This window comes from Dermacentor silvarum, chromosome 1 (assembly GCF_013339745.2).
Source record: "Dermacentor silvarum isolate Dsil-2018 chromosome 1, BIME_Dsil_1.4, whole genome shotgun sequence".
Lineage (NCBI taxonomy): Eukaryota > Metazoa > Arthropoda > Arachnida > Ixodida > Ixodidae > Dermacentor > Dermacentor silvarum.
Window position 1 is genome coordinate 242,474,590 of NC_051154.1, and position 24,517 is coordinate 242,499,106.

At 45.8% G+C, this 24,517-nt stretch overlaps 1 protein-coding gene and 2 long non-coding RNA genes across 43 annotated transcripts in view; 2 read left to right on the forward strand and 1 right to left on the reverse strand.

The window, feature by feature from the left end:
• The first annotated feature begins 3,442 nt into the window (after positions 1-3,442).
• Positions 3,443-10,716, forward strand: LOC125942119 (uncharacterized). Its single transcript, XR_007464827.1, has 3 exons — positions 3,443-3,621; positions 9,752-9,825; positions 9,923-10,716. It is a non-coding gene; the product is annotated as an uncharacterized LOC125942119 (long non-coding RNA).
• Positions 10,717-13,802: 3,086 nt separating this feature from the next.
• Positions 13,803-24,517, reverse strand: part of LOC125942115 (uncharacterized) — a 47,204-nt gene continuing 36,489 nt past the window's right edge. The window contains exon 3 of the long non-coding RNA XR_007464821.1: positions 13,803-14,388. This is a non-coding gene — a long non-coding RNA (uncharacterized LOC125942115). The remainder of the gene's footprint in view (positions 14,389-24,517) is intronic.
• LOC119437012 (uncharacterized) overlaps positions 14,754-24,517 on the forward strand; it is a 156,576-nt gene continuing 146,812 nt past the window's right edge. For 13 of the 41 annotated variants that reach the window (XM_049660192.1, XM_049660194.1, XM_049660184.1 and 10 more), the window contains exons 1-2: positions 14,754-14,967; positions 21,715-21,778. In XM_049660192.1, the coding sequence (XP_049516149.1) occupies positions 14,801-14,967; positions 21,715-21,778 (231 nt within the window). In that variant the 5' untranslated portion in view covers positions 14,754-14,800. Of the gene's footprint in view, positions 14,968-21,714; positions 21,779-22,176; positions 22,368-23,685; positions 24,147-24,517 lie in introns of all 41 variants that reach the window. The other 28 variants (XR_007464815.1, XR_007464809.1, XM_049660185.1 and 25 more) reach the window with 8 other exon arrangements.

Genomic DNA, 24,517 nt, shown 5'->3' on the forward strand with positions numbered 1-24,517 from the left:
ACTTGGGTACTCTTTGAATATGACCCGGAGTCCAAAAGGCAATCATCGGAGTGGCACACGCACTCGGCCCCTCGCCAGAAGAAAGCCAGGATGAGCAAATTAAAGATCAAGATCATGCTTTTTTTTTTATGTCCACGGACTGGTTCGTCACAAGTTTGTAGAACCTGGAACCTGTAGAAATAATATAACATAAATATAAGTTCTGAACTCGCATGTAAACTGTTCAGATTTACACACTGGCATACATGTGCCTAAACATGTGTTGCATGAACATCAACTAGTGCAGAACTCTGGGATACGATACAACCATTGCTGAGGACATCGATGCAGAGGAGGATCCACAGAGTTGGCAGCCATAAAAAGGGGAAGGGAGGGCTTGCTGAACACTCAATACTGTCAGTCGGCATGTCTTGACCAGGGAGGGGAGCCCCCAGGGTCCCCCCCCACTAGATCCACCAGTGCATCGATGTCAGATGACCAAGCTGTTGACAGCCTGACTGACGCTTGTCGATGGTGTCGAAATGATGATTTGAGCAATATTCGGGTGCGATTCAAGTGACAGGGACATCAAATGAAGTAAGGCCAAACAGAGGGATGTATTGTTTGCAAAGTATAAAATACAGATGAGTGTGAGTACATGAAAGAGTATGATTTTACAACTACAGCTTTGTAGAATATACCTCAATCTGAATAATGTTCACCTAGCTGTGGGGCGTCACTTCATCACACGCAAGTTGTTTCCAGCACTTCCAGAGAGAGAGAGAGAGAGAGAGAACAAACTTTAATATAAAGAGCACGCGAGCGTAGGTAGCTCCCCCGCTCTGCAGTGGGTGGTCCCCTCAGTCCAGCGGCCTTAGCTGCCCTTCTCGCTCGGTTGACCAGGTTGAGCTGGTCCGTCGAGTTGGAGCTGGACAGCGCTGCCTCCCATTGCCGTGTGGTGGGGTGTGTTATGGGTGTTAGCTGTGGTGTGTTTGCGCAAGCCCATACCATGTGGTAAAGTGTTGCACATTGATCACAGTGTGGACATTTATAGGAATACAGCGCAGGGTGTATGGCGTGGTAAAGACTCAAATTTGGATATGTGTTTGTTTGGAGTTTTCGCCATATTACGATATGGTAGAGTAATTGCATGTCAAGTAATCTGTAGGCTTACATGTAATGAAGCAACACATAATTGGTAGACGATACAGGGTAATTTATAATTTTGATGCGTGTGATAGCTTGCAACAAGCCCTGTTGGGTTTTTGTCTTCGGTCAAAGCAATCGCTTATCTAGCTTATCGATCTGTACCAAGTTTATGTTGGTCTCACAAGTTCCTTAAGGTATATTCGACACACTTCTGAAGAGTTTTCCTTTAGCCATGTCCTGAACAGGGTACCCCAAGCAAACATAAGTGCATGCAATCTGTCTTACGATTGCAAACAAACTGCCACGGCACAACAGCATCGCAACGAATGTGCTCGGCAATGACTAGATGCATGACTGGAAGATAGGAACTGATGTCAAGTGCAATCTAGTACAATGATTGTCAAAAAGTTTCATTTAATTTTGCACACTAAATATGTGTGTTGGCTATGATATTCAGTGCTGTTGACTGCCAGTCCATAAGATAACAAATTTGGATGCTTAAGCGTTACCATGTTTACTCACATGATGCTTGCACCACTGCATGGCCAACAAAATTTTTTTTTTTGCTCAAGTAATCGTGCCACCCTCGAAAATTGCTGCAGCGACAATTATCTGCTTGTGTCAATATCAGTGGTGACACCGACTGAATACGTCAGGTCAGAGTCGCTATACTTATTCATTTAGTGACGCTAGGTTCAGCTAGCATACGCAAATATAGGGCCTTTGCAGTTATTGTGTTGAACCTGTGCTCTTATTGCATAGGTAAGTACGGTTTGAAAGTATTAGTTTGAGTTTCCAATGGCTGGTGTAAAAACCTTGATTTACAGCCACTTTATTTTTTATTTTTCTATTTAGCACCTATAACCTTCTATTGGAAAAATTTCCATGCATATATCGCACCCCTGCACTTTGCATCAATTTCCAGTGGAAAAAATTGCGATCATTATGCAAGTAAATATTAACCTCTTAAAGAAGTACTGACAAAAATTTTCGGACTTGTTTTTTATGCTGTAATAACTAGCTAATGACCCAGTAATCACGGCGCGAAACCTCATTTGCTTCAGAGCGCGACAGGCAATTATTTGGAGTCGTCTTTGCAGCGACCAGTCCAAGTTTCGGTTTCAGAGAGCAACGAGATGGGAGAAGAGCGATTGTAAACACGGTGAGCACGTGATCGCACAAAACTGTGACGTGTTCAAGCCAGCGCGCTCGCATGCGAGCGAGCTTCGTGTTGCAAGTTCGTCTGCTACGCCTGCAAGAGCTTTGCGACGTCGTCGCCGACCTCGTTTTCGTCGTTCAGCAGCAACTATTTCCTCCAGGCGGGAGTCGCCACCGTATTAGACGTGGGGAACCACTTTTGATTCGATCCACCACAGGCGAGCTGGCGATCGCTGGGAAACGGTGTAGGCCTAGCTCTCTGGCTGTCTGATCCGGCGCCGACGGCCCTTGCGATCCGTCCGCAGCTCGTAATAAAGCACATATATTCGTCAACACAATCAACGTCTGCACATTTATGATGCTCATAACTGACAGTACAATTAGTTTTGCCGACGGCGTTGGTAGCGATGAGAAAACACGTTAGCAAGGCGAGCCGCTTCGTAGAGACGATTGCTGCGGCGGCTGCGCTGACCGCTTGCGAGCCAAAATCACGCCAACGATTAACCATATCGCACAACGTTTCATAACATGCACACTTTCGAGGTCGCTTTACTCTAAGAGTTATCTCGTGTCAGAAACAATGAAGCCGATTTTTGTGCCACCGTCAGCGGCGAACGAGGCCAGCGTCTCGACCAGGGAGTGAGAGAAAAAAAAAGCACTGGGACGATTGGAGTGGCGAAAAACTTGCTCGACGGCAGCGCAAACTCGTGACGTAGCGTTTTCTCGGTTATTTACAATCCTTCCTTGATGTCAATGTCGCAAGGTGCTGCGCTTTGTGGGTGGCTGCGAGCACATGTTTTTAAAATTGATTTTAAATATATTCTAAGCTATATTCGCCGCTGATATTTTGTAGACGATGTGTGTGTGTCCACCTAAATCGCTCTCGTTAGTTATCTCGACTTCAAATTTTTGTGTCAGTACTCTTTTTAAAAACTTTTTTTTTTTCGTCACTTGTGCAGGGCTGTTTAAAAACCCCCCAAAATTGCTCTTTCTATGGCAAAACATTCAACTCACACTGAGCTTGAGAGCCTCTTCGAAGGGTGCAGATGCATGGTAGGAGAGCACCTCAAGTGTAACTCGTTTGGCCATGGCATTCACCACCATTTCATACATCGATCTGTGTGTTCTGGATGCCCAAGCCACAAAAGATTGTGAACGCCTGTGCATACATGATGAGAACAAATGAAGCATAGGCTGGGTGAAGAATCAAGCACTATGTCATCAATCACGTAGCAATAAGTACTGAAGGTGGATCCACAATGGCCATGAAGTGGAACATGATGTGATACAATTCCCACTTGAGTGCATGAGCGTTTCTTAAATGCTTATTGAAAGGTAAATATTTCAAGGATATTACAGATTTGGTCAACACAAGCTGCAATACCTGATTTCAATGTCTGTCTGCATTCAGCTGATCAAACTTGAATCACTGTCTGAACTTTTGAACACATTTGTGAGGCTAGCTTTAACCATGATACAGGTGCTGCATGCCAGCTAGAAAACCGACCCTATAGCTTGGCATTGGTGCTGTAACATACTCTGCAGCTTCTCTGGCAATCCATTACACTCTGGTCCTTTTGGGTATTATCCAAAAATGAAGGTGCATGTATTTAGCTGCTCCTCCTGTGCACACTCGACTCTTGCCAAAGCTGCAGTGAATGCCGAGGAAATCACGCATGTGGGTGGAGCACAAAAAAAAAAAAAAAAAAAAAACATAGTTGTGACACAATCATTCAGTGGGAAGAGAATGTGAAAGTGAAATGAACAACCAATTCACCTCAAGTAGCTGCTCGCCGTTTTTGTTGAATGGCTCGCCATTAAGCTTATTGATGAGCTGGGCCACACCTAGGACTAGACGATTGGCATTGTAAATTGGGATGCAGATCAGATGGACTTGTGTTGGAACGAGCTCCCTTCATCCACCTGCAGCATTAGTGATGCCAAAACAAGCGTGTTAGCAGCATTGCATGGTGGGTGCCAATTAAGTCAAGAAAGTACAGTATAATCAACATTATACTTTTCATACAAGACGATAGTAATTTGATGACTTCAGAACCTTACGAGACATAGCACGAGGTTCCATTACCATTAAAACATGTGCAAATGCAGCGAGGGTCACAACACTGTTAACAATTTCAAATGAATTTTGGTCAACAGAAGTTCTTGGATGCGCACCAAAAGTAACATATAAATTCTGCATAGTGCTGCAGCTGCAAAATGCAGCTTAAGCAGTAGGTCAACATGTATTTGGCTGTAAAAGATCAAAATAAGGCCCATATATTCTGTATTGAAATACAGGGCCTTCATGTAGAAGAAATTTAATGAGCTATTACAGTCTGTTTTGCAAGTGGTGCTGCTGTTCTATCCACAAGCATAAATTTATACAGCTCTCAGTTGCAAAGAGGAAAGAGGTCTATATTAAATCAATCTGCCAAAGTGCATACGCTAAAGAGACAATGCAGCAAAAAAGAGGAATGTGTGTGTTATTTTGGTGAGATGTGCAATCATGTTCTGGATATTGTCCAGTGGATAACTATGCACTGCAACAAAAGTTACTAGAGCTACATACAAAATGAGTAAAATAGTTTGGGAGCTTTGTATAGTGTCTGAGCAATGCAATGAGATGCTTCAAAGATCTGTTTGTGGAGCATATATGTACAAACAGAAGGAGCACACAAAGGTACTTTTGCTAATTATCTCGCATTTTTATTTTATGAACATTACCACTCCTGTAAGTGTCATTTCCTTTTATGTGTACACATATGTCCAATAAAAATGTACATTTCATTGTAGATGTATACATATTTATTTTCTTTTGCATACTTTCTGCAATGAGTTGGTTCCTTATGACAGTGATGTGCTAACAAAGTTGCCCATGCCATCTATTCACATTTAATAATGTGTTGTGGTGGGTGATATGATACGATATTCTGTGATATGATGGAATACTGCACTGCGAAGCAATAGTGAGGACAAGGACGTAAAGAGGTAGGAAACTAGACACACATGAAGTGCAGAAACTAACAGCTGTTTAATGATAGCGACGAAAAAAACTATACGTAGCGAGAGCTGTGTTCCATCATATACACATTTAGTTGCAAGCAAATTTCAATGTTTCCTAGGTCAGCCCTCTATCGGACAAAGACTGTTAAATAGAGGTTATATTTTTTTTAAATTGTTGCACATCTTTTAGTTGCCTTTGCCATATACTTTAATCAGGCGCCTTAATGGAAGCTTGGCCCATAATAGCAGAATGAGAAGACTCGTTAAAGAATGGAAACGACTATTAGTGATGCTATACATGCGTACAACTTTCTGTGGCAATGAAGGGTAAGCTATGGAGGCAAAAAGTGCTTTAAAAGAGCACTTTTAAAAAAATGTACCCGTTTTTCATCCGCATTAGTTTAAGGGAACAGGGTAAGCAAAAATATTGAAAAAAATCATTTTTTTTCTTTTAGCGCAATTTGAAATCTGCGCCTTTTCTGAATCAGAATGAGTCATTTGTTTGTTCCAGCGCGACTTCTTTTTGTCTAAAAATGACATATTTGAAACCTCTGCGGCGGCCTGTCACGCCCCCCTCTCTTACGCTTCGCTGAATGCAAGTTTAGTGGGAATGTGATTTGGTCTGGCAACAAGTGCTTCGTCAGCCGAGTCGATGTTTAGCCGTAGCCGAACGCGTTTTGCGCGCGTTTTTTTGCACAGGTAGTTTGCGCGCGTTCGCAGAGTGCTCTGTTTGCTGTTTGCAACCTGATGCGATGCCAAGATCGAAGAAGGTGTTTAGGAAACGTCGCTTCTGCGGCAATCAGCATGCGTCAACTGTTACTGAAGTGCAATCGCCCGAGAGGAGCCCGACAGCCAGACAAGCGCCCACCACCAACGTGGCTTCTTCAAAGCTGTCACATTCGCCAGCGTGTATTGACAGTGAAAAGGTGACTTTTACTGACGGTGGCTATGGACTGCTTGACATTGACCTTTTGAGTGTTGCTATTACTGAAAGCTGTGTGGAGGAAACATGCAACTGGTAGACAACACCACGATGCGTGTAGGAGTTGTCTGCACTTATTCTCTTGATTGCAAGTGCTCATTTTCCCAACAATTTGCTACATCGAAGAAAACAGCGGCCGGTCTTTGCGAAGCAAACGTTCGGATTGTCTATGCGCTGCGATGTATCGGAGCGCTGTTAAGCCAATTTATCACCAACTTGCTAATCCCGAATCACTTGCTAAATGCCTCCTTGGCAAAACTCAAAACCCCAACGAGTCCCTTCCACGTTTGGGTGAATGCAAAGCCATTGCATGTGGAAGCTACGCTAATTCAGTCAGTATCCCTTCTAAGAAACCAAAAGTGCTGTCACATGCAGCTGGGATACTTGGTGCAGTAACACACGCGCAGAAGCTCCGCCCCCGTAACTTTCCCTTCATTGTCACAGAAAGTTGTCCGCGAGTAGAAGCGCAGACCTTTGGATCGAACCGGTCATCCTTATAGGCGTCAGGTATGTTGAGAGTCTGCAAGAAAAGAAGAGAAGGGCTATAATGACATATGATACTCGATCTTAATGAATGTATAATATAGTATAACTGTGGCCATTTCGCTGAAACGTCAAAGCATTGGCAACGATTTCTAAGTATTAAAATATCACATGAAGTGTCAGACTTGTAGTTTTATGGGCAGTATACGTTACAGTAAACATTCGCTTACTAACTAAATATGCGTGGTGTCCCATGGCCAAACACGAATATGAACTTGATGACACTGAGCACTCACAGTCACAAAGCTGGCATGATGAGCAGCGGTGGCAGTGGGGAGTGCGCATTCCTTGTCCCAAAGCTAACATTCCCGCACTGCCACTTCTTTATTTTGCCATTTCGCGATGCTGGATCTCTGAAGCTCAGCAGATCATATGGCTTCCAACAATGGCCATGTGGGCCACTTGCGACATAGCAAGGCGGGAGCGACGATGCGAACATGCTGCAAGTGTCCATATAATTGCCATTGTATGAAAAGTTGATGCATGATTAGGGCACTGACCAAAATTCAATTTGCATCATGAATGATATCCAAGCGACATTAATATCTGTAAGCAAGAAATTTACTAATCGTATTGCATACCAATTTCCTTATCAGTACGCGCTTATACATTTATATAATGCCACAAATTATTCTATACATATTCCTGGCATATGAGGACAACTATCAGTGATAGTGGTGCCATTATTTGACCAGTGCTCCTCACTGTCTGTTTCTTTTTTTTTTTTTTTCTGTGTTGGAATGGGCAAGCAGTAGAATAAGCAATGCAACATCCAGTACATACCTGACCAGTTGCGACCACTGACCCTGTGATACCAGTGTTAATGGGAAAGCTGCCTTCATATGGGCAGCTTATCGCTGCTATTATATAGAGCTATGCGGCCCCGGCCGACATCGTACCACTTTTCAATTTGCGGTGTGCGGGTGCGTTTTGTGCGATTCACGCACTGCGGCGCCGTCGGGAATTGCGCCGACGAGTAGGCGACCGCTCGCAGAGGCAAAGTCCGAAACCGCGTCAGCCGGGGCGGCGCGCGCAAGCGACGTTCAGCGCAACTTTTCCGTGGAAATACCGAAAGCGGCTCGCACGTTTGCCATGAATCGGTGAGCTGGGGCACCGTGGTGCACGCGAGAGGTGGAAACACCGCTTGAAAAGCAAAAATGAGGAATTTCTTTCGGCGCTAACTGCCGGTGGCGGCAGAGAATAGAGGTCATAAAAGGAAGTCATGCGCTTCACCGTAACATCAGTCCAGAAACAGATTACAGTGGTGCTTAGCTACAAATCTTGATAAAAATGATACACTCGCTAGATGCAGCTGGGGAGGCTTACCGACTATATATTCTAGGTGAAATGCTTAACCGGTCTAACTGGGTTATCCCCCAATACCCTTATATAAGCTGTTTGGACCAACAGCTTTTATTGCTTATTGCTTTTATTTGCACGGTGCTTAAGTCCTATATTGAAACACTGAACTGAGTGAGTACCAGTTCCATATTTAAGTATGGCAAATCTCCCACAAAAAGACTCTTTATCCACAGCATCATTAAATCCACCGCAGATAAATTACGCTGTGACATAGGAGGAACTTGCAACAAAATGCTAATAGGCTGAACCAACAATGGAATATTGTAGTGTTGAGATTACTTAATTGATGAGAAAAATCTAGATTCAACTATTCCATCACAAAAATAAGAATTCCGCATATAAAAAAAATCACTTCAACTCACAAAACCATGTTTGTAATTTATTATGTGGAGCTAATGCACTAATAACTGTAAATCTAAGCATTGAGACGGAGAACAGCTGTGATACCAAGCTTCTCTATGTGCAGTGATGCACTGGTACCTACCAACTAACCTCACATTTCACCTCACCACATGGCAATAATCACGTCATGAATAAGACGAAGATTTCCATTTTGTGACCAGGAGCTCGACCAGGCCTTATTACAGTCCTTTCCAGCTGTTTTAATGAAAATGGCAACATGTTTGGAGTTGCCAATTGTAATGAAATGGACACAATTGGAACTGATTGGAAAATCCCTAGTTCTAACTGGTTACGATTGAGTCAAAGTGAATCCAATTGAGTCCAATTGGACTTGGTTCCAACCAAGTGGGAATTCATTACCTGAAATCATGCAACCAATTGAGTGCGATTGGATTTGCCAGTTTGAACCAGCTAGGGGCCCACCTTACATTCCCAACTACTAAGTCTAATTGGACTACCAATAGGAATAAACTAGAACGTAACCAACTGGAAAATCATATTTCCAGTGTATGAACCCATTCAAAGTAATTGGAATGAGTTATAGCTATATGTGCATGCAGTACTAAGGCAAACCTGTTTCTGACAGCTGGAATCCTATTTAGGTTTGCTTTGAGGGGCCTGGTATATATATATGTGTATTGGTATTGCCCGTTGGCGCAATTGGTCATTCCAACCAATTGGTACCTATTGAGTACAATTGGTCACTCCAACAAAAACAAATTGGTCACGTTCCAGCTGGTCTAACTGGTCCAATTATGTACTAACTTATGATTGGAAATTTTCCCATTGGTACCAATTGGAAAATTCCCAATTGGAGTCAATTGCCCTTTTTGACAGGAGTGGCATCTGTGGCAAAAAGGAAAAAGCACAGTCAGTGGTCAGACGTCGTCAGAACCCGATTTTCTCCGGCAGCTGCAAGTCATCGTGAGTGACGACCCAGGAAAGTCAATGCGGGCCATTGCAAAGGAGCTCCAAGTCGAAGAGTCGACTGTCAGGCTCGCTGTGTATGAGGACTTGAGGTACCATTCCTATGTAATGAGGAGCAGGCAATTTATGTCCGATGAAACTCAAAGAATCGTCTGCTCCGGTGTAAGCGCTTGCTAAGCAAGCTGAAGAGACCTGAGGAGCCTGGAATGCTCTGGGTTTTTTTTTTTTTTTTTTTTTTTTTTTCAGATGGAAAGAACTTTGACCAAGACCAAAAAGTTAACCGCCGTAAAGACAGGTGGCCTTGTGCAAGCACTGATGAGGTGCCTACAGTGATGCACACAAAATTTATGTCGTCTGTGATGGTGTTAGCCGTCATCAGCAACGAGGGTGACGTCATGCCGCCCCACTTTTTTGCAGAAGGACTCCGCGTTAATGGTGCCACGTACGTGAAGGTGCTTGCCCCCGTTGTAAAGCCCTGGATGGAGACTGTTTCGAAAGGAAGACCTTATGTCTTTCAGCAAGATTTGGCTCCTGCCCACACCGCCTGCGTCACCCAGGAGTGACAACTTCTACGACCACGTCACTCCCAACTTGTGGCCTCCTAGTTCTCCAGATTTAAATCTGCTCGACTACTGTACTATGTCTGGAGCGTCGTTGAGAGAGAGGTCAACAAACAGCCACATAATACAAAAGACTCACTGAAGGCCACCATTGCCGACTCAATGGCCAACATCTCTAAGGACCACCTGATCCGTGCCTGCAGCCGTTTCCGAAGCCGGATTGAATCGGTTATTACTGCGGATGGTGGATTCATTGAGTAATTGCGGAAATAAACTGTAAGAGAAGTATTTCTCAAAGTTTGGTGAAAATATGCCTATTTTTGCTGGAGATATTTTTCTCTGCCTGAAGCCAACATTGTGTTCTCAAATACCTCGCGCACCCGGTATATATAACAGGAAAACGAGCAAACACATGAGATTCTAATTATACAATGTTAGCTAGGGCATTCTTGAATAGGTGGTGATTTCTGATGGAAATTACATGCGGAGGAAGGCGATTCCACTCTTCTGATGTCTGTGGTATGAATGATTGAAAAAAAGTGTCAGTTCTGCAAAAAGGAATTCAAACTTTTTCTGTGTGATCTAAGCTAGATGAAACATACAGAGATCGGTCTTTTCATGAATGAAGACTTGGCAAACCAGAAAAGCCACAAGAACGAGAGATGTGAGCATTTTAACACTTTCAGCTCAGAACTAATCAGCAGTATGTTGATCAGCAAGGATTACGTTGCATTTTCAAACGACCCCAAAACTCAGCTCAGTGAGTTTTGAGAAAATTTTCTGCACAAAAATTGCCAAATCACGTGAAAATACGTTGAAATCCATAAAATCACACTGACATACCGGCACTGCAGTTTCGAAATTCAAGAAAAGAAACTTTGGCCTTGCTAGTAGCCCACCTTTTCCCATCAAATAAATACACAATGTTGAAAGAATACTATAACTGTCTCAACTGATATAGTGTTGCTCTTAATTTAGTGTTCCTTTAAGTGAAAATATTGCATATCATATCTATATCATAATTATTTAAAGGTGGAATTGGTTTAAGAGACCTTATTAAAAGTTACTGCAATATATAGACTGGAAAAAAACTGCAGCATAAAAATGAAGATATCTATCTCTATGTCAACAGCATGTATACTATCGCTTTTAGTATGAGCTGCAACGTGTGAGCCATGGCCGGAGCACTCTCCCGGAATCTAGAAAGGTTGCTCCCAGTTAAGCTGGCAGTGCTAATCTGCGACACTCTCGAGAAAAATGTGGAAAAAGTTTCATCTTTCCAACAATGTGCACACGCCTGTGCTTTCCGTCGTCTGCTTTCTTTGCGGAGTGATAATAAACTGCACAGGCACACTCAGTGGCATCTGGCATACATGCATGTATATTGCTTTCAGGATGAGCTGCGACACATTAGCCGTGGCTGGAGTGCCCTTTCAGTCGAGCTGATGGTGCGAATCTGTGGCGCTCAAAAAAAAGTGGTGGGGTTTCATCATTCGAGCAGTGCACATGCCTCCATTCCTTCTTTTATCTGCTTTCTTCGTGTAGCAATATTACACTGGTCTGCCGGGCAGCACAACGTCCTTAGCCTTTAGTGCATCGTGCTTCGTCATGGCGCACTGCTGCCCTAGCCTCGTATAACTATTCTCGTTTTTTTTTTCTTTTTCTTTTTTTTTTTTTTGCAATGGATTCAGAGCGGCATTTGAGAAAGATGACAGATGACATTTGCGATGGGCCCCCAGGTGAAAATTTGAAGTGGGATTTCAAGTGGTTTCAGGTGGTCCCACTTGCTTTCAAGTGGCCATTAAAGTGGTACCACTTGGACCACAACAGGTTACACTTGCTGCCAAGTGGTTTCTAAAGTGGTCCCACTTGCTTTCAAGCGGCCATTAAGATGGTACCACTTGGACAACAACCAGTTCCACTTGCTGCCAAGTGGTTTCTGAACTGGTCCCACTTGCCTTCAAGTGGCCATTAAGACCCAAACCACCCAAACTTGGACCACAACGGGTTCCACTTGTAACCAAGTGGTTTTTAAAGTGTCCGGACAGCTAATTTCAATTAAGTGACCATTAAGATGGTACCACTTGGACCACAAATTTGGTTCCCACTTGCCTTCAAGTGGCCATTAAGATGGTACCGATTACCACAACAAATTCCACTAGTTGCCAAGTGGTTCCCACACAGTTCCAAATTACTACCACTTCCATTTACTAGCAAGTATTTCCTTAGTTTGCTCTTTTTGACCATGTGGCTACTAAAATTGTAAAAAGCCTTCAAAACAGAAGAAAGTGCCACATGACTAGTTGCGTGGTTCTTTATGCGGGCTTCTTGAAGGCTTGGAAAAAAACTTTTATGCAGCACGTATTGAGAAAGGGACATGGGTCAGAAGTGGATGGTCTGCAATTTTGTAATTGACAATTTTGTTCTGAATATATTTGACAACGTAATAACTGATTACGTAATTAAGGGGAATACAGTATACTCTGACTTGCTGCGAGCGACAACAGACATTAGCTTGTTCAGGCTCAGCTATGTGGCACTCGCATATTTTTAAATTATGGCACAAGTTATGGGGGACACCACTGTATAAATTGACAGCATTTGATTCAGGTGGCCACTAAAGCAGCACGTGCATGAACACTCGTAGCACACAACTTAGGTATTTGGTGCAGTGGTGGTTTTAATCAAGCTTTACAGAATGAGTTAAGCATGTTAATGTTCTAAAACATTAAACACACGCTGCATGCACTTGCAGTAATTGCTGACACTTTGCTGTACTTCAAATAATTTATTCAGTATACAAAAAGGAACAAACAAGACTACATATATTTGCAACACAATTTACACAATAATGACCTAAATATATGTGAAAATGGAGCACATGAAACTTTTAGTCTTGCAAAAAGTCAACCCAACAAAATAACAAGCAATTGACAGCTTATCTCTATGGGTGCACGTGACTGTCTATAACTGAGAATGCGTCCTGGGATTGTGGTACATTTCCCATGACAAGCTTTCCATTGAGTTCCAAAAAAAAAAAAAAAAGAGGTTTTCTCAAAAATTGGTAGTCAGTCCCTTTAAGAAAATGTACCACTTCAACCCAAGGAAGAGGCCATACCAATTAGAACAATAAAATATTGCTGCTGTCCTTGAACACTTTCAAAACTTCTTTCACTCTGCTGTCCAAAACACCATGTTCAACTATTGCCAAAAAATCATCCACAGAACGGAACACCCTTAATGCAAGGCCGTTAAGCTTTGAATCAATTGCCTTGTCAATGTTACCTAGAAAAATAGTGCTGAGTACCGGAGCAACTTTTGAGCCTATATATATACATATTAACGTTAGGCCTAACGTTAATAGCTAGGGAGAGAGCAAACGAGGATAGCCGATATTCTAATAGACATTGAGAAAAAAAAATGGAGCTGGGCAGGCCATGCAATGCGTAGGATGGATAATCAGTGGACCATTATTAGAGTTACAGAATGGGTACCAAGAGAAAAGAAGCGCAGTTGAGGCTGACAGAAAACTATAGCTACGTGGGGTGATGAAGTTAGGAAACTGTTGGAAACAAGCGCAAGTTGGAATCAGCTAGCGCAAGACAGGGGTAATTGGAGATCACAGGGCCTTAGTCCTGCAGTGGACATACAATATAGCATTGCCATATGTTGGGCATGTTGGTAAACTGAAAGCATATTCAGTACCTGCAGCGGACAAGGACAGGAGGGAACGACAACACAATGTGCTAACTTCAACAACTTTACTTCCATGAAACAGCTGCCTATTTAACCCATGCACAATGGCACCACATCATCTCGATTCAGCCATACAAAAAGGCCGTCTTCTTATCTAACAAGTCGACTGAAGGGGCATTAACACACATTTCACATTTCCGACAGATAGCCATTCTATGCAGATAAGGAACTGCCGCTACCTTCCTCCAGTTTTCTGTCCGTTGATTTGCTGCATGCCAAGTGTTATTGTATAAACAGCATCTTTTTAGCAGCCCGTCTACAACCGAGACCTGCCCTGACTCCATGAACCGATCGATAGCCTTCCCGACAGGTCCATAAGACATGCATAGATCTTATTGTGGCAGGATTTCTTTAATGCATTTCCAAAACACAAGTTGACAATGCTCCTTTTGACGAGCTTCGAGTGAGCGGAGCAGTACAGCAACGGAGGCTATTTTTGGCCCTCGGTTTATACTCCCAGCATGTGTGTTATTCAGTGAACTTGAGCTGAATATCTAAGCTATGCAGCATGTTATCAGTCGGCTCTTTCACCGCGAGAGTAAGTGGGCTAATGCCTGCTGAAAAAAACTTAGATGAGCATATCTACTGTTGAATGTACGTCTGGTTCGAAAAGGATTAGTCATCAATGTACCTGACAACTTTAACCAGCCTGCGCTGCCGGTCGCTGCAAAAACGGTCGCTGGCGTACGCAAGCAATGTCTCGTTCGTAGGTTCGTACATTGCGCTAGTTGTGTGCTGTTCTAAGCTGTTCTATACATTTATTTGATATCAACTAGCTGTGCCGACGCTGTTTGCCATGTGTTTTGTGTGATGTAACGGTTTCGGTTTTGAAACCCACAGAATCCGCACCCAGGGGACGCTGTTTGCAACTACGCCCGCCTATATAAGGACTTGTTTCCAAAACGAGTTCGTCTTATTATCCTGTCCCAGACTTCCTTAGGTCAATGTGTCTGTAAGTTTCCCGCGTGCCTGGCGTGGCATGCATGGCCGCCACGCCGATACAACAGTTTTGCAACAGTGCTTTGTGACATCGGCTGTATTGCGTTTTTTCGCCGACGGCTTACTACCACAATGGCGGGATCTGCGTTCGCCACCTTCGTTCTCGATGCGCCTTTGTACGTCGCACGTTGGATATCACTTTTTCAGGTAAGTGAAATACTTTGCACTTTGTTTCTCGACAGCAATGTCCGAATTTTTTTAGGTGTTAACATTGATGGTTGGGCTCTACTCCCTTGTTGGTTTTTGTCAGTTTTATTTTTATACGCGGGTTCTGCATGTTTATAGTCTTTGTGGTTAACGTAGCATGAAATAACCGAAGGGAGTGCATTCAGCGAGGACACGCTGCTCACGATCATGAGCCAGACTGAACTCGCCCTATCTTGTGTCCTTTTGTTCTTGCATGGGTACGTTACACTAGCATTGCGCACGCGCATGTGTCACTATACAGCTTGTAAGTATAAACCGCATGCACGCGATCCTGCGCGCGACAGCGACGCGATCGAGATTGCGGTCGCGTTCGCTCGTCGCCTACAAGTCGTATGCGAGCAACGAGACGAGCGACGTCTCCCCGGTGTTGCCGGTATGAGGGCAGCAAGTACTCGCCGAAACTGGCGTGACGCGTGCTTTATTAATTTAAGTTCATGTGCTTTAGCGTAACGAGCAGAATAAATATTTGTGAAGGTTTTGCACTACGTTATTATCCTTGCTCATATCAAAATCTAGTCGTTTGCTCGTTCCGTGCGACAAGCGGTAGTACTTGACCATAGCCTCCTCTATACTTTTCGTGCCCGCGCGTTGGCGCGGAATACACAGGCGCCGTCCGTCCCTCATAGTTCCGGTGCTTGCCGCTAGAAGCCGCCCCGATCACGTGGGCGGAACGTACGGCGAGGTTGGCCGTATGCTCGATTCCACAGGTGACTACAAAGGGTGATGAGGTCCGTGCGGCCATTATCACTGCTAATGCGCAGCTAAAGAGATGGTGCCGGAAGAACAAACACAGGTTCATTAATTTGACCAAAGGATGGAGCCCGGAGAAGCTGGATAGTGATGGGTTGCAGTATAGCCCTGAAGGTATCCGTTTCGCTATGGAGAAGATGAGCCCAATTATACAGGGTTTTTTAGGCGACCGACGCAAGAAAAGGCAGATGGGGAATTCTCAGACGCCGGCGAATCCAGCCCGACCTCAAACATGGTGCCCACAAGAACAGCATCACGGCAGGGTTGGTGCGGCGCATACCGACAGAGACAGCAGAGAACAGATGCCTGCGCAGCCCCCACAGCGGCTCTTTCAGGCGTCCATGCCTATTCATACCGTACCACACTGGGGAACGACATCGATTTTCCCTTGGGGTCCGCAGCTAGCACTCCCCAACATGTACGGGCCAGCAGGGGAAGGGATACGTCAACCCATGCTACTGGCGTACCGAATCCCACAGTAGTTCAGAAGCACCGCCGCAGAAACCGCTGCAAACGCAAGGCCTCCACCATCAACGTGAGATTTCTTAATCTCCACGGGGCAAGGAAGGCAGCAAAGTGGGGGGAACTGTATACAGCACTGAAAAGTGAAAGCATTACTCTGTACGCTGTAGCGGAGACCCATCTTCGCAACTTGGAGGAACCTCCTATTGATTTGGGATGGCACTGAGCGGGTTGCAACCGTACTGATGAATGCCGCAAGGGAGGTGGTGTAGGTTTGCTGTGGCGGAACACCACCACATGGGTGCCAATGACGGGCTCTTGCGACGAACACATGTGGGTCTCCGGAAGCATCCTTGACATCCCAGTCCTTGTTGGAGTAGTGTACCTCGCGGTTGCGAGTGGGCAACATGACGGCAACGACAGGGTCATACACTGCATCATCCAGGATGTGAAGAGGTGGGCTACAGAGCGCGAAGTGCTGTTGATGAGGGACTTCAATGGACATATTCATCCCATCAGATGGGTACCAGGACCATAATGGGAAAATATTGCTCCGGTGTGCGGAGGAGCTCTCCCTGGAGACCGTCAACCTCCATGCTGACTGCAAGGGTGAGTTCACCTGGTGCACCCGTGGCAGCCGCTCCACCATAGACTACGCGCTGGTGTCGGCAAAACTGGCCGCACGTATCGCCCAGGTGCATATCGATGAAGCAGGACAATTCAGCCTAGGGAGCGATCACAATCGCCTTCGACTGTCGTTCTCGGCATCTGCCCACCAGGCAAGCTGTGTGCGACCTCAGCGGAGGCCTGGCCTTTACTTGCCAAATTGATCTGTAGAACAGGTTGCCGAGGACTTTGAGCAGTGCTCCAAAAGGCGAGAGGCCCAGTCGTATGACGAATTTGTCCACGCCCTCCGCTCGGTGATGCACGAGCACATGGTGCGGGATAGGCGGGACGCACACAAACCATGCAACCCATGGTGGGACAAAGAGGTTGAAATGGCATGGAGAGCACGTCGACAAGCCAACCGGGAGCATCGTAGGACCGTGAAGGGCCTTGACGCCGAGGCCTGTGCGGCTGCCTGGGCTGCCTGGAAGTAAAGCACAAGGTGCAGATACTTGTGCAGAACAAGATTGCAGACCACAACCTTCGCCTTGTCCAATCTATACGAATGGAAGGGAAGTCCACGGCAGGGAAGTTCTGGACCTATGTACGGTCCCTGGACAGAGCTCCCCCCCCCCGCCACCTCCACTTATAGACGCAACGAGACAGCCAGTCACCGAGCTCCAAGAATACCTCACACGCCACTTATCCAGGGTGTTCGGTCCCCCGAACATGGATGATGATTGCCGCCAGTGCGATGAGACAACGGCCCCCCCTGCCCCATCCTCAACTGAGGGCACTATGTGTCAGGATGGACCTTGCTGGGCACTCTCGAGACTCACGGTGGACCGGGCTCTGACACGGATAAGTGCCCGTACAGCTCCGGGTCCTGATGACATGCCAGCGCGCCTGATCAAGTGCATAGGCACTAACTCGAGGGAGCAACTTGCCAAGTTGCTCACAGCTGTAATTGATGGTGAACCTGTGCCTGAAGACTGGCATAAGGGCAAGGTGACTCTGAGTCTCAAACGGGGCGGAGATGCAAGTACCATCCAGGATTACCGACCCATTACCGTCACCAGTGTGTTTTACCGCCTGTTTGCTCGAGTAATCAAGGAATGGCTCAGCGCCTGGGCTGAGGCAAAGGGGCTATTGACGGAGCTGCAAAACGGCTTTAGACCGGGCAGGCGACTAGACGACAATTTGTTTGTCCTTACGCAGTGTGCGGAAATCGCACGGACAGAAAAGAGGGCGCTGCTGTGCTGCTTTCTCGATGTGGAGAAAGCTTATGACAACGTCCCACACTCGCCACTCTTCACTTGCCTGTCCGATCTTGGCATGCCATCAAAGCTCTTGTATACATTACGAAGGTTGTACAGACATAATGTAGTGACTGTACAACTAGGCTCCGCTGTCTCGAAAGAAATTGCTGTCACTAAGGGCCTGAGGCAAGGCTGTCCCCTCTCGCCCTTGCTTTACATTCTGTACGCATCAAGAATGGAGCGGGCACTGCTAAACTCAGGCCTCGGGTTCCAACTGAGGTTTAGTACGAGCAGTGCCAATGAGAACCACCGCCTCCCTGGCCTGGCATTCGCGGATGACCTGGTAATCATGGCAGAGAACAGAGAGGATCTACAGACCCTCCTCGACATTTGCCAGGTGGAAATCTCGCGCATCGGGCTATGCTTCAGTACCAGGAAGTCGGCGGTCGTTTGTTTGGCTGGAGGGCTTACTGATCCAGCTGTCCTGACTCTCGGGGGCGAGCCGGTGGCTATATGTAATGAGTACAGGTACCTCGGGGTCACTCTCTGTGCTGAGGCAGATAAATACAGCTTCCACGAGACCGCACTGCGGCAGGCGGCTCTTCGGGTGCAATGTATCCTCCGCCGGCGGTGCTTGTGGGGCTGTAACCGTTTCCTGATGATCCGCGATCTATGGAAACTGGTTCATGTACCCGGCCTCACCTTTGCAAATGCAGTTACCTGCCTCTCACCAGCAACACGAGAGTGGCTGGAGCGTCAGCAGCGGGAGGCTGGGCGCACTGCTCTTGGATGCCATGGCCACGTAGCCAATGAGGCTGTGCAGGGAGATGTGGGATGGTCGAGCTTCGAGGCCCGGGAAGCTGCGAGCAAGATCGCCTACCGTGGCCGTCTCCTCTTCCTACCACGCATGCAATGGGCTCGCCGAGTTTTCGAGTATCTCTCGGCGACATGCATGCGAACTGACTGGACACGCCGAGTGTACTATATCGAGAAGTACGGCTTCTTTGGTGAAAAAATCGTGGCTGACACTGCAACAAAGTGGTCGATCGAGGTCCGCCGACGCGTGAAGGAAGCGGAAACCACCATCTGGAGCAAGGAAATGGAGTCGAAATCCACCCTTGAACTCTACCGGGGAAACAAACGAGGGATCAGTGCGGAGTGCTTCTATGACAACAGCATTGGAAGCAGCCTCCTGTTCGAGGCGAGGGCAGGGGCACTGCGCACTCTCGTATACTGCAGCCGCTTCCAAGACACCGGTATGTGCACCAAGTGCAGGCTCTGCGGGGCGGAGGCCGAGACGCAAGAGCATCTCATCCTTCGATGCGCTGGCCTACAGACTGCTCCGGCAGAGGACACAGATCTCCCTCGGGCACTCGGTTTTCACTTGCTCGAGGCAGAGGATGGAAACCACATCGCGAATGGACGCAACGTCGGCCGGACCTGCGCTGTAGTGGCCACCAAAAAGCGACTGACTGAGTGGTGGACCAGTGTGCGCCGGATGTGAATCTAGTTTGCATAGTGACCTACGAAGTGCACATTTCCTTCCTTTCTGTCTTTTCTTTTCTTTCTCCTTTTTATTTATTTATTTATTTATCTATTTATTTGTTTAAACCCTCCAGGCCAGGACATTGCGTGTGTCCACCCGTTACAAAGGGGCTGGCCGCTACTACATCATCATCATCATCATCATCATCAACAGCAGACGACGTGGCCTATGTGCACGCTTGCATTGGTGATCGTCTAGAAATGTCTTCATGGCATTAGACTATGCGTATACGCTAAATAGGGTGCACACATAAAATTTTTAACACAAACACTGTATGCGGAATGCAATGCGAACTTTTATATTTGATTTCGCGCTCATAGCTTGAGCACTTTTCGAGACAACGGTTTGGCATGGAAATCTTTCGCAAAGTCGTGTTTGTCAGTCACGCTCGTCGCGAAGTTCACAAAAAGTGGACGGAGAAACTTCATAAACACAACGTCCAAGAGTTTTATGATGGCCTTGGGCTGACCACTTGAGTTGTTCACGTTTCTGAAGTACTTTCGCGGCGTTGTCAACGGCAGCCTTTAGTGGCTGCTTCATCGTTCTCGCTTTTGCGAGGAAAACTTCCAGGCACTTCTTTAGCGAATGCAGAACCATTACAAGCTCAGCAGACGGATAGAGGAGTCCACCTCTGTCCTGGTGCCTAATTAAGGCATCCGATGGCGTAGAAGTGTTTGGTTTCGTTACTAGAGTGAAGCATTCATCACAGGAAATGGTTTCGTGGATTTTTCGTGCGATATATCCACCAACCATTGCTAGAGCAGCAACGTCTTCCCCCTGTCGAGATGCTCCTCGAGGGTCGTGGTATGCTTCCTGAGGGCTGCATCGCTTCTTTCGGTTTGCTTTCGAGGCTGCAAATATGATGGATACTCTTGGAAGATGCTGGGCACAACGCCTTTCTTCAGTCTTCGCGTCGTGCACCCTTCTTTAAAGTCGGACGGGACGAATTAAGTGTCGGCTACAAACAGTGGAATAACAAGATGTGCTATTTGGGGTCCAGTTGTCTCTCGAGATTACCTTAAGCCACTTTTCGCGAAGTTCTTGGTCACTGGGAATTTCGTGGAATGATACTCCGGTTTCTTTCCGGCCGCTCCATGATTTGCAGTGCGGTACGCAGCAGTACGGCATTGTGCAGCATTCGGGGCGCAACCAAACTTCTGAGCTTGGACAGCCGCCTTTTCTCTTTATCGGCAGTGCTGCAGACAACAAAAATACCACTTTTAGGCATGTTGCCTTGAAACAAGCGAATTTTCTTTACGATGTAACACATTTAACAAAGAACTTACCCGAGTCGACCAAAATTTGGAAGAAAGCGCACACAGGCACGGCTGTCTCAGTGAGTGCTGCAGTTAGCAAAGCACTTTGGGGACACGCACCACACTAGAAAGAACATCAACTGGCAAGCAGAGTTTTAGAACAAGCACGGTAAACTAATTTTGCACGCGGCGGGAAAACCGCAGCGTAGCGGTGTGCACCTGCTGTTGCAGCGAATGCCGAGTGAGCTATTATGGGACGCGAGCGCCCCTAGGGGAACGCCGAGGCGTAAAAAGAGAGAATCGGGGACGGGCGGTGAGGGACCGACCGCGCAGGCACAAAAGTTATAGAGGAGGCTATGACTTGACTGATGTATATTCAGTTCCGGCTTCGCGCTATTGGCTAGTCGCTCATAGCACTTCCGGGCGACGAATTCTAGATTTCCAGAACCGAGCGATCTGTTCGCGTATCCAATATTCTAGTACACTGTAGTTCGCGCGACGGCACGTTTCGTCGCTCGAAGCCGTCGCGCACAAAATCGCTCTCATGTGGTTTGGGCTGTAGCGTTCCCACCGCAATGCTTACTTCAATGCATTGTCAAATGCAAATCGGTGGCTGATGCAAAATTGCACTGTTTTTTTATATTTTTTTCATGACTAAGCTGCAAAACTTGTAGCCTAGTACATGTTTTATCTGTGAGTGCAATCAGGACTGCTTGTCGTTTAAGGAATAACTGTGGTTCACGTCATTTGTAATTGCTTATCTGACTTTCAACTGACCTGATGCTCTTATTTTGTTCTCACTGTTTAGACGGCGGGACATCTTGGTGTCCTGGCGCCAGCTGGATGGGCGGGACCTCATCATTATGATCAGTGTAAGCCAATGTACTTTACCCTCTCTGATCCTCGCAGTGTATGTGGGTTAAGACCAGGGAGCACTTCACGGTAAAATACCTAGCATTTAGCAAACGAGCATTACAAAAAAAAAATTACACTGGTCCCTAATCGGCTGCCACTATTATTTCTCAGCACAGTGTACACGGTTTACTTCTACTACTTTGTTTTCCTAAGCCTTCCAAAACTCAACTGTAGGTAGTCAATACTGTGTAAGAACTCTCAAATTAACTCTGTTGTGTCATGATTCACCAGTATTTCATACATGAGTAAAATTTTGCTACAACAGTGTACGTTGCACCTTGCTTCCCCAATGTGCAAATCTCTTCAAGCCAGTATGTGACGAGTTTTGTATTGTAACAGGTTTTCTGTGATTTAGTTTCTTTACAGGAATTTGCTGTACAGCATCAGCGAGGAGTCTCATTTCAGATCTTTGTGTGTGCTGCAGGATGTATGCTTTGCTGCTTGGATTGATAAAACATGGGCCAAGGTTTCCATACAAGAACGAACTTCAATTTGGCTGTAGCACCATCAGTGCTTGGGTGGCGCCTCCCGAATGAATCATCGCAGGTAGGTTGTGCGGACTATTCAACCTTACTCCGAGGGGATCGAACAATGATGTGGGATGGCGCACTTGTCTGAGATTGTGAGTACTCGCATGTCGGTGTAGCACACGCATGATGCTGCGGGTTCCAGCAGTGTGCAGAGCTGCTTTGCAAAAATTTGTCGTAAATCTAATTTTACCCGTGCTGCTTTTTTTTTTTGTCATCTATTTCAATAATATCAATCCGAGGTCTTATCAGAATTTAGCAACTTGATTTTCTTGGGCCCTCTGCCATGTTTCACCTTTCGCTAGGTGGACCATTACCTGAATAGTTTGTGTGTAGTGGCTTATTACAGAGTTTTAGAATAGGGGCCCCAAAGAGTTTTGCGGGTGTTAGCGTTGGGGCATGAAGGAGTGAAGAGATTTAGAATAGGGCTTTGGGTTGCGAATAGCGTCTTGCGCTTGCAGCGCTACCACGGTGTCAAAGAAAAACTATTATAAATATTAAAATAAACTATACCATTTTATGATAGCAAGAGTAATTTTGGCTTTTGTGGTTTTGCGTTTAATTACAATTTAAAGGTTATTCGATTAGTAGCAAGTGATTTGTTGCGCTTAATTTTGAGTAACCAACTTCACGTGCCTTCACCAGCCAAGCTACTCCATGTTAGACCTACCAGCCAAGAAATCAACAATCGAATTCGGAATTAGCGGCATCTAATTAATCAATATTCATTACAACCGTTAGTTGAGAGAAAGTGATAACCGCAGTCACTTCTCCTAGCTTACGCACTTCACGCGTTACCACCAATCGAGTCGTTTGGTACTAGGTTCGAGCCGTTGCTTTGATGGGTGCCGCCATGTTTGTTGACGCAAAGCTTTTGGGGCTCCCACTAAATCAGTGAAATAGCGTGCCCAACGCAAAACCCAAACGCAGTTTGCGTATCGCGCATGCGCAGTGGTGTCGACGCTATTTCTTTGGGGCCCCAAAACGTTTGGGGAACCCTATTCTATTAACTGCTAGTCAATGCAGATGCTCAGAATTATCTGAGGCTATGGATGCACTGATGAACTTGCAACCTCTACAGATCACTTTGCACTTTCTGGTGCAACCAGTATGTTAACACTTCTAAGGCAGGGGGCAATGTTTGATCACATGAGAAACTTCCAATTTTGTATGAGGTTTCATCCAAGGTGACACATTATTGGTGTGCAGTATTGCCCTAAGCCAATTAGGGTCTCATGAAAATAGATCAACAAAAGTGATTGACCCGACCCTAGAAGCATTGCATTGTGATACGTGTGTTGCCTGCTTAACCTGTACTTTTTCCCTCTTTGGTGCAGATTTTGCTTGCCTGTGTCTACAAGAACCTTCACGCTTGACCTGCGACAGAAAGCATTTGTGGGCAGCCAGTGCCCTCCTACAAAGACTGGCCTGCTCTGGCTGCGACAGCGATCATCTTGGAAGAAATATGCATAGCCACCTTTGCTGCTATTTGTCACTCTTGTTAATTACACTTTCTGCATCTTTTCTCATTTATTAGTTAATAAAGTTTCACTGTGTGACATGGTGTAAAGTAGATGTCTTGCTGCATTTTGGCTTGCAGTCCTATTCTGTGCACTTCATTCATGAAAAGCTCAAAGTACAGTGTGTGTAAAACAGCATATTCTAATTTATCTTTCAGTTCTGGTAACATGCACTATGCAAGGGATTCACTAATGGAGGCTATGCCGAAGAACTGGCCATTATTTCTGCGTGATGCTCTGCAAGCATATAGCAATACTTAACAAGGGACACCCACAAAGTAAGTTACAATTTACTTTCAAATGAGGTACTGACATCGGAAGAAAATATTTGTATTGCTGGATAGAGTGGTGTGCAGAGTGCTTTTCCAGATGTGAATCGTTATTTTTAAGAATTCATCGTAGCACGGCATTCTGTTTCGTATAATTGTGTAATGCTATTCTGCCGGCTGTAACCGATAACAGGAAGTCATCTCTGCCTGAACCGCAGCATCACTGACAAAAATGTGTCCCTGCTAGAAACTATTTCAGTTTGCAGGAGACACAGCAGGGCAAAGTTTTGTCGACAGTGATGTGTTTCATGCAGAGGTGACATCGGCATACAACACAGATCTTGTTTTATATACAAAGTAATTGTAACCGGTGGCATTCA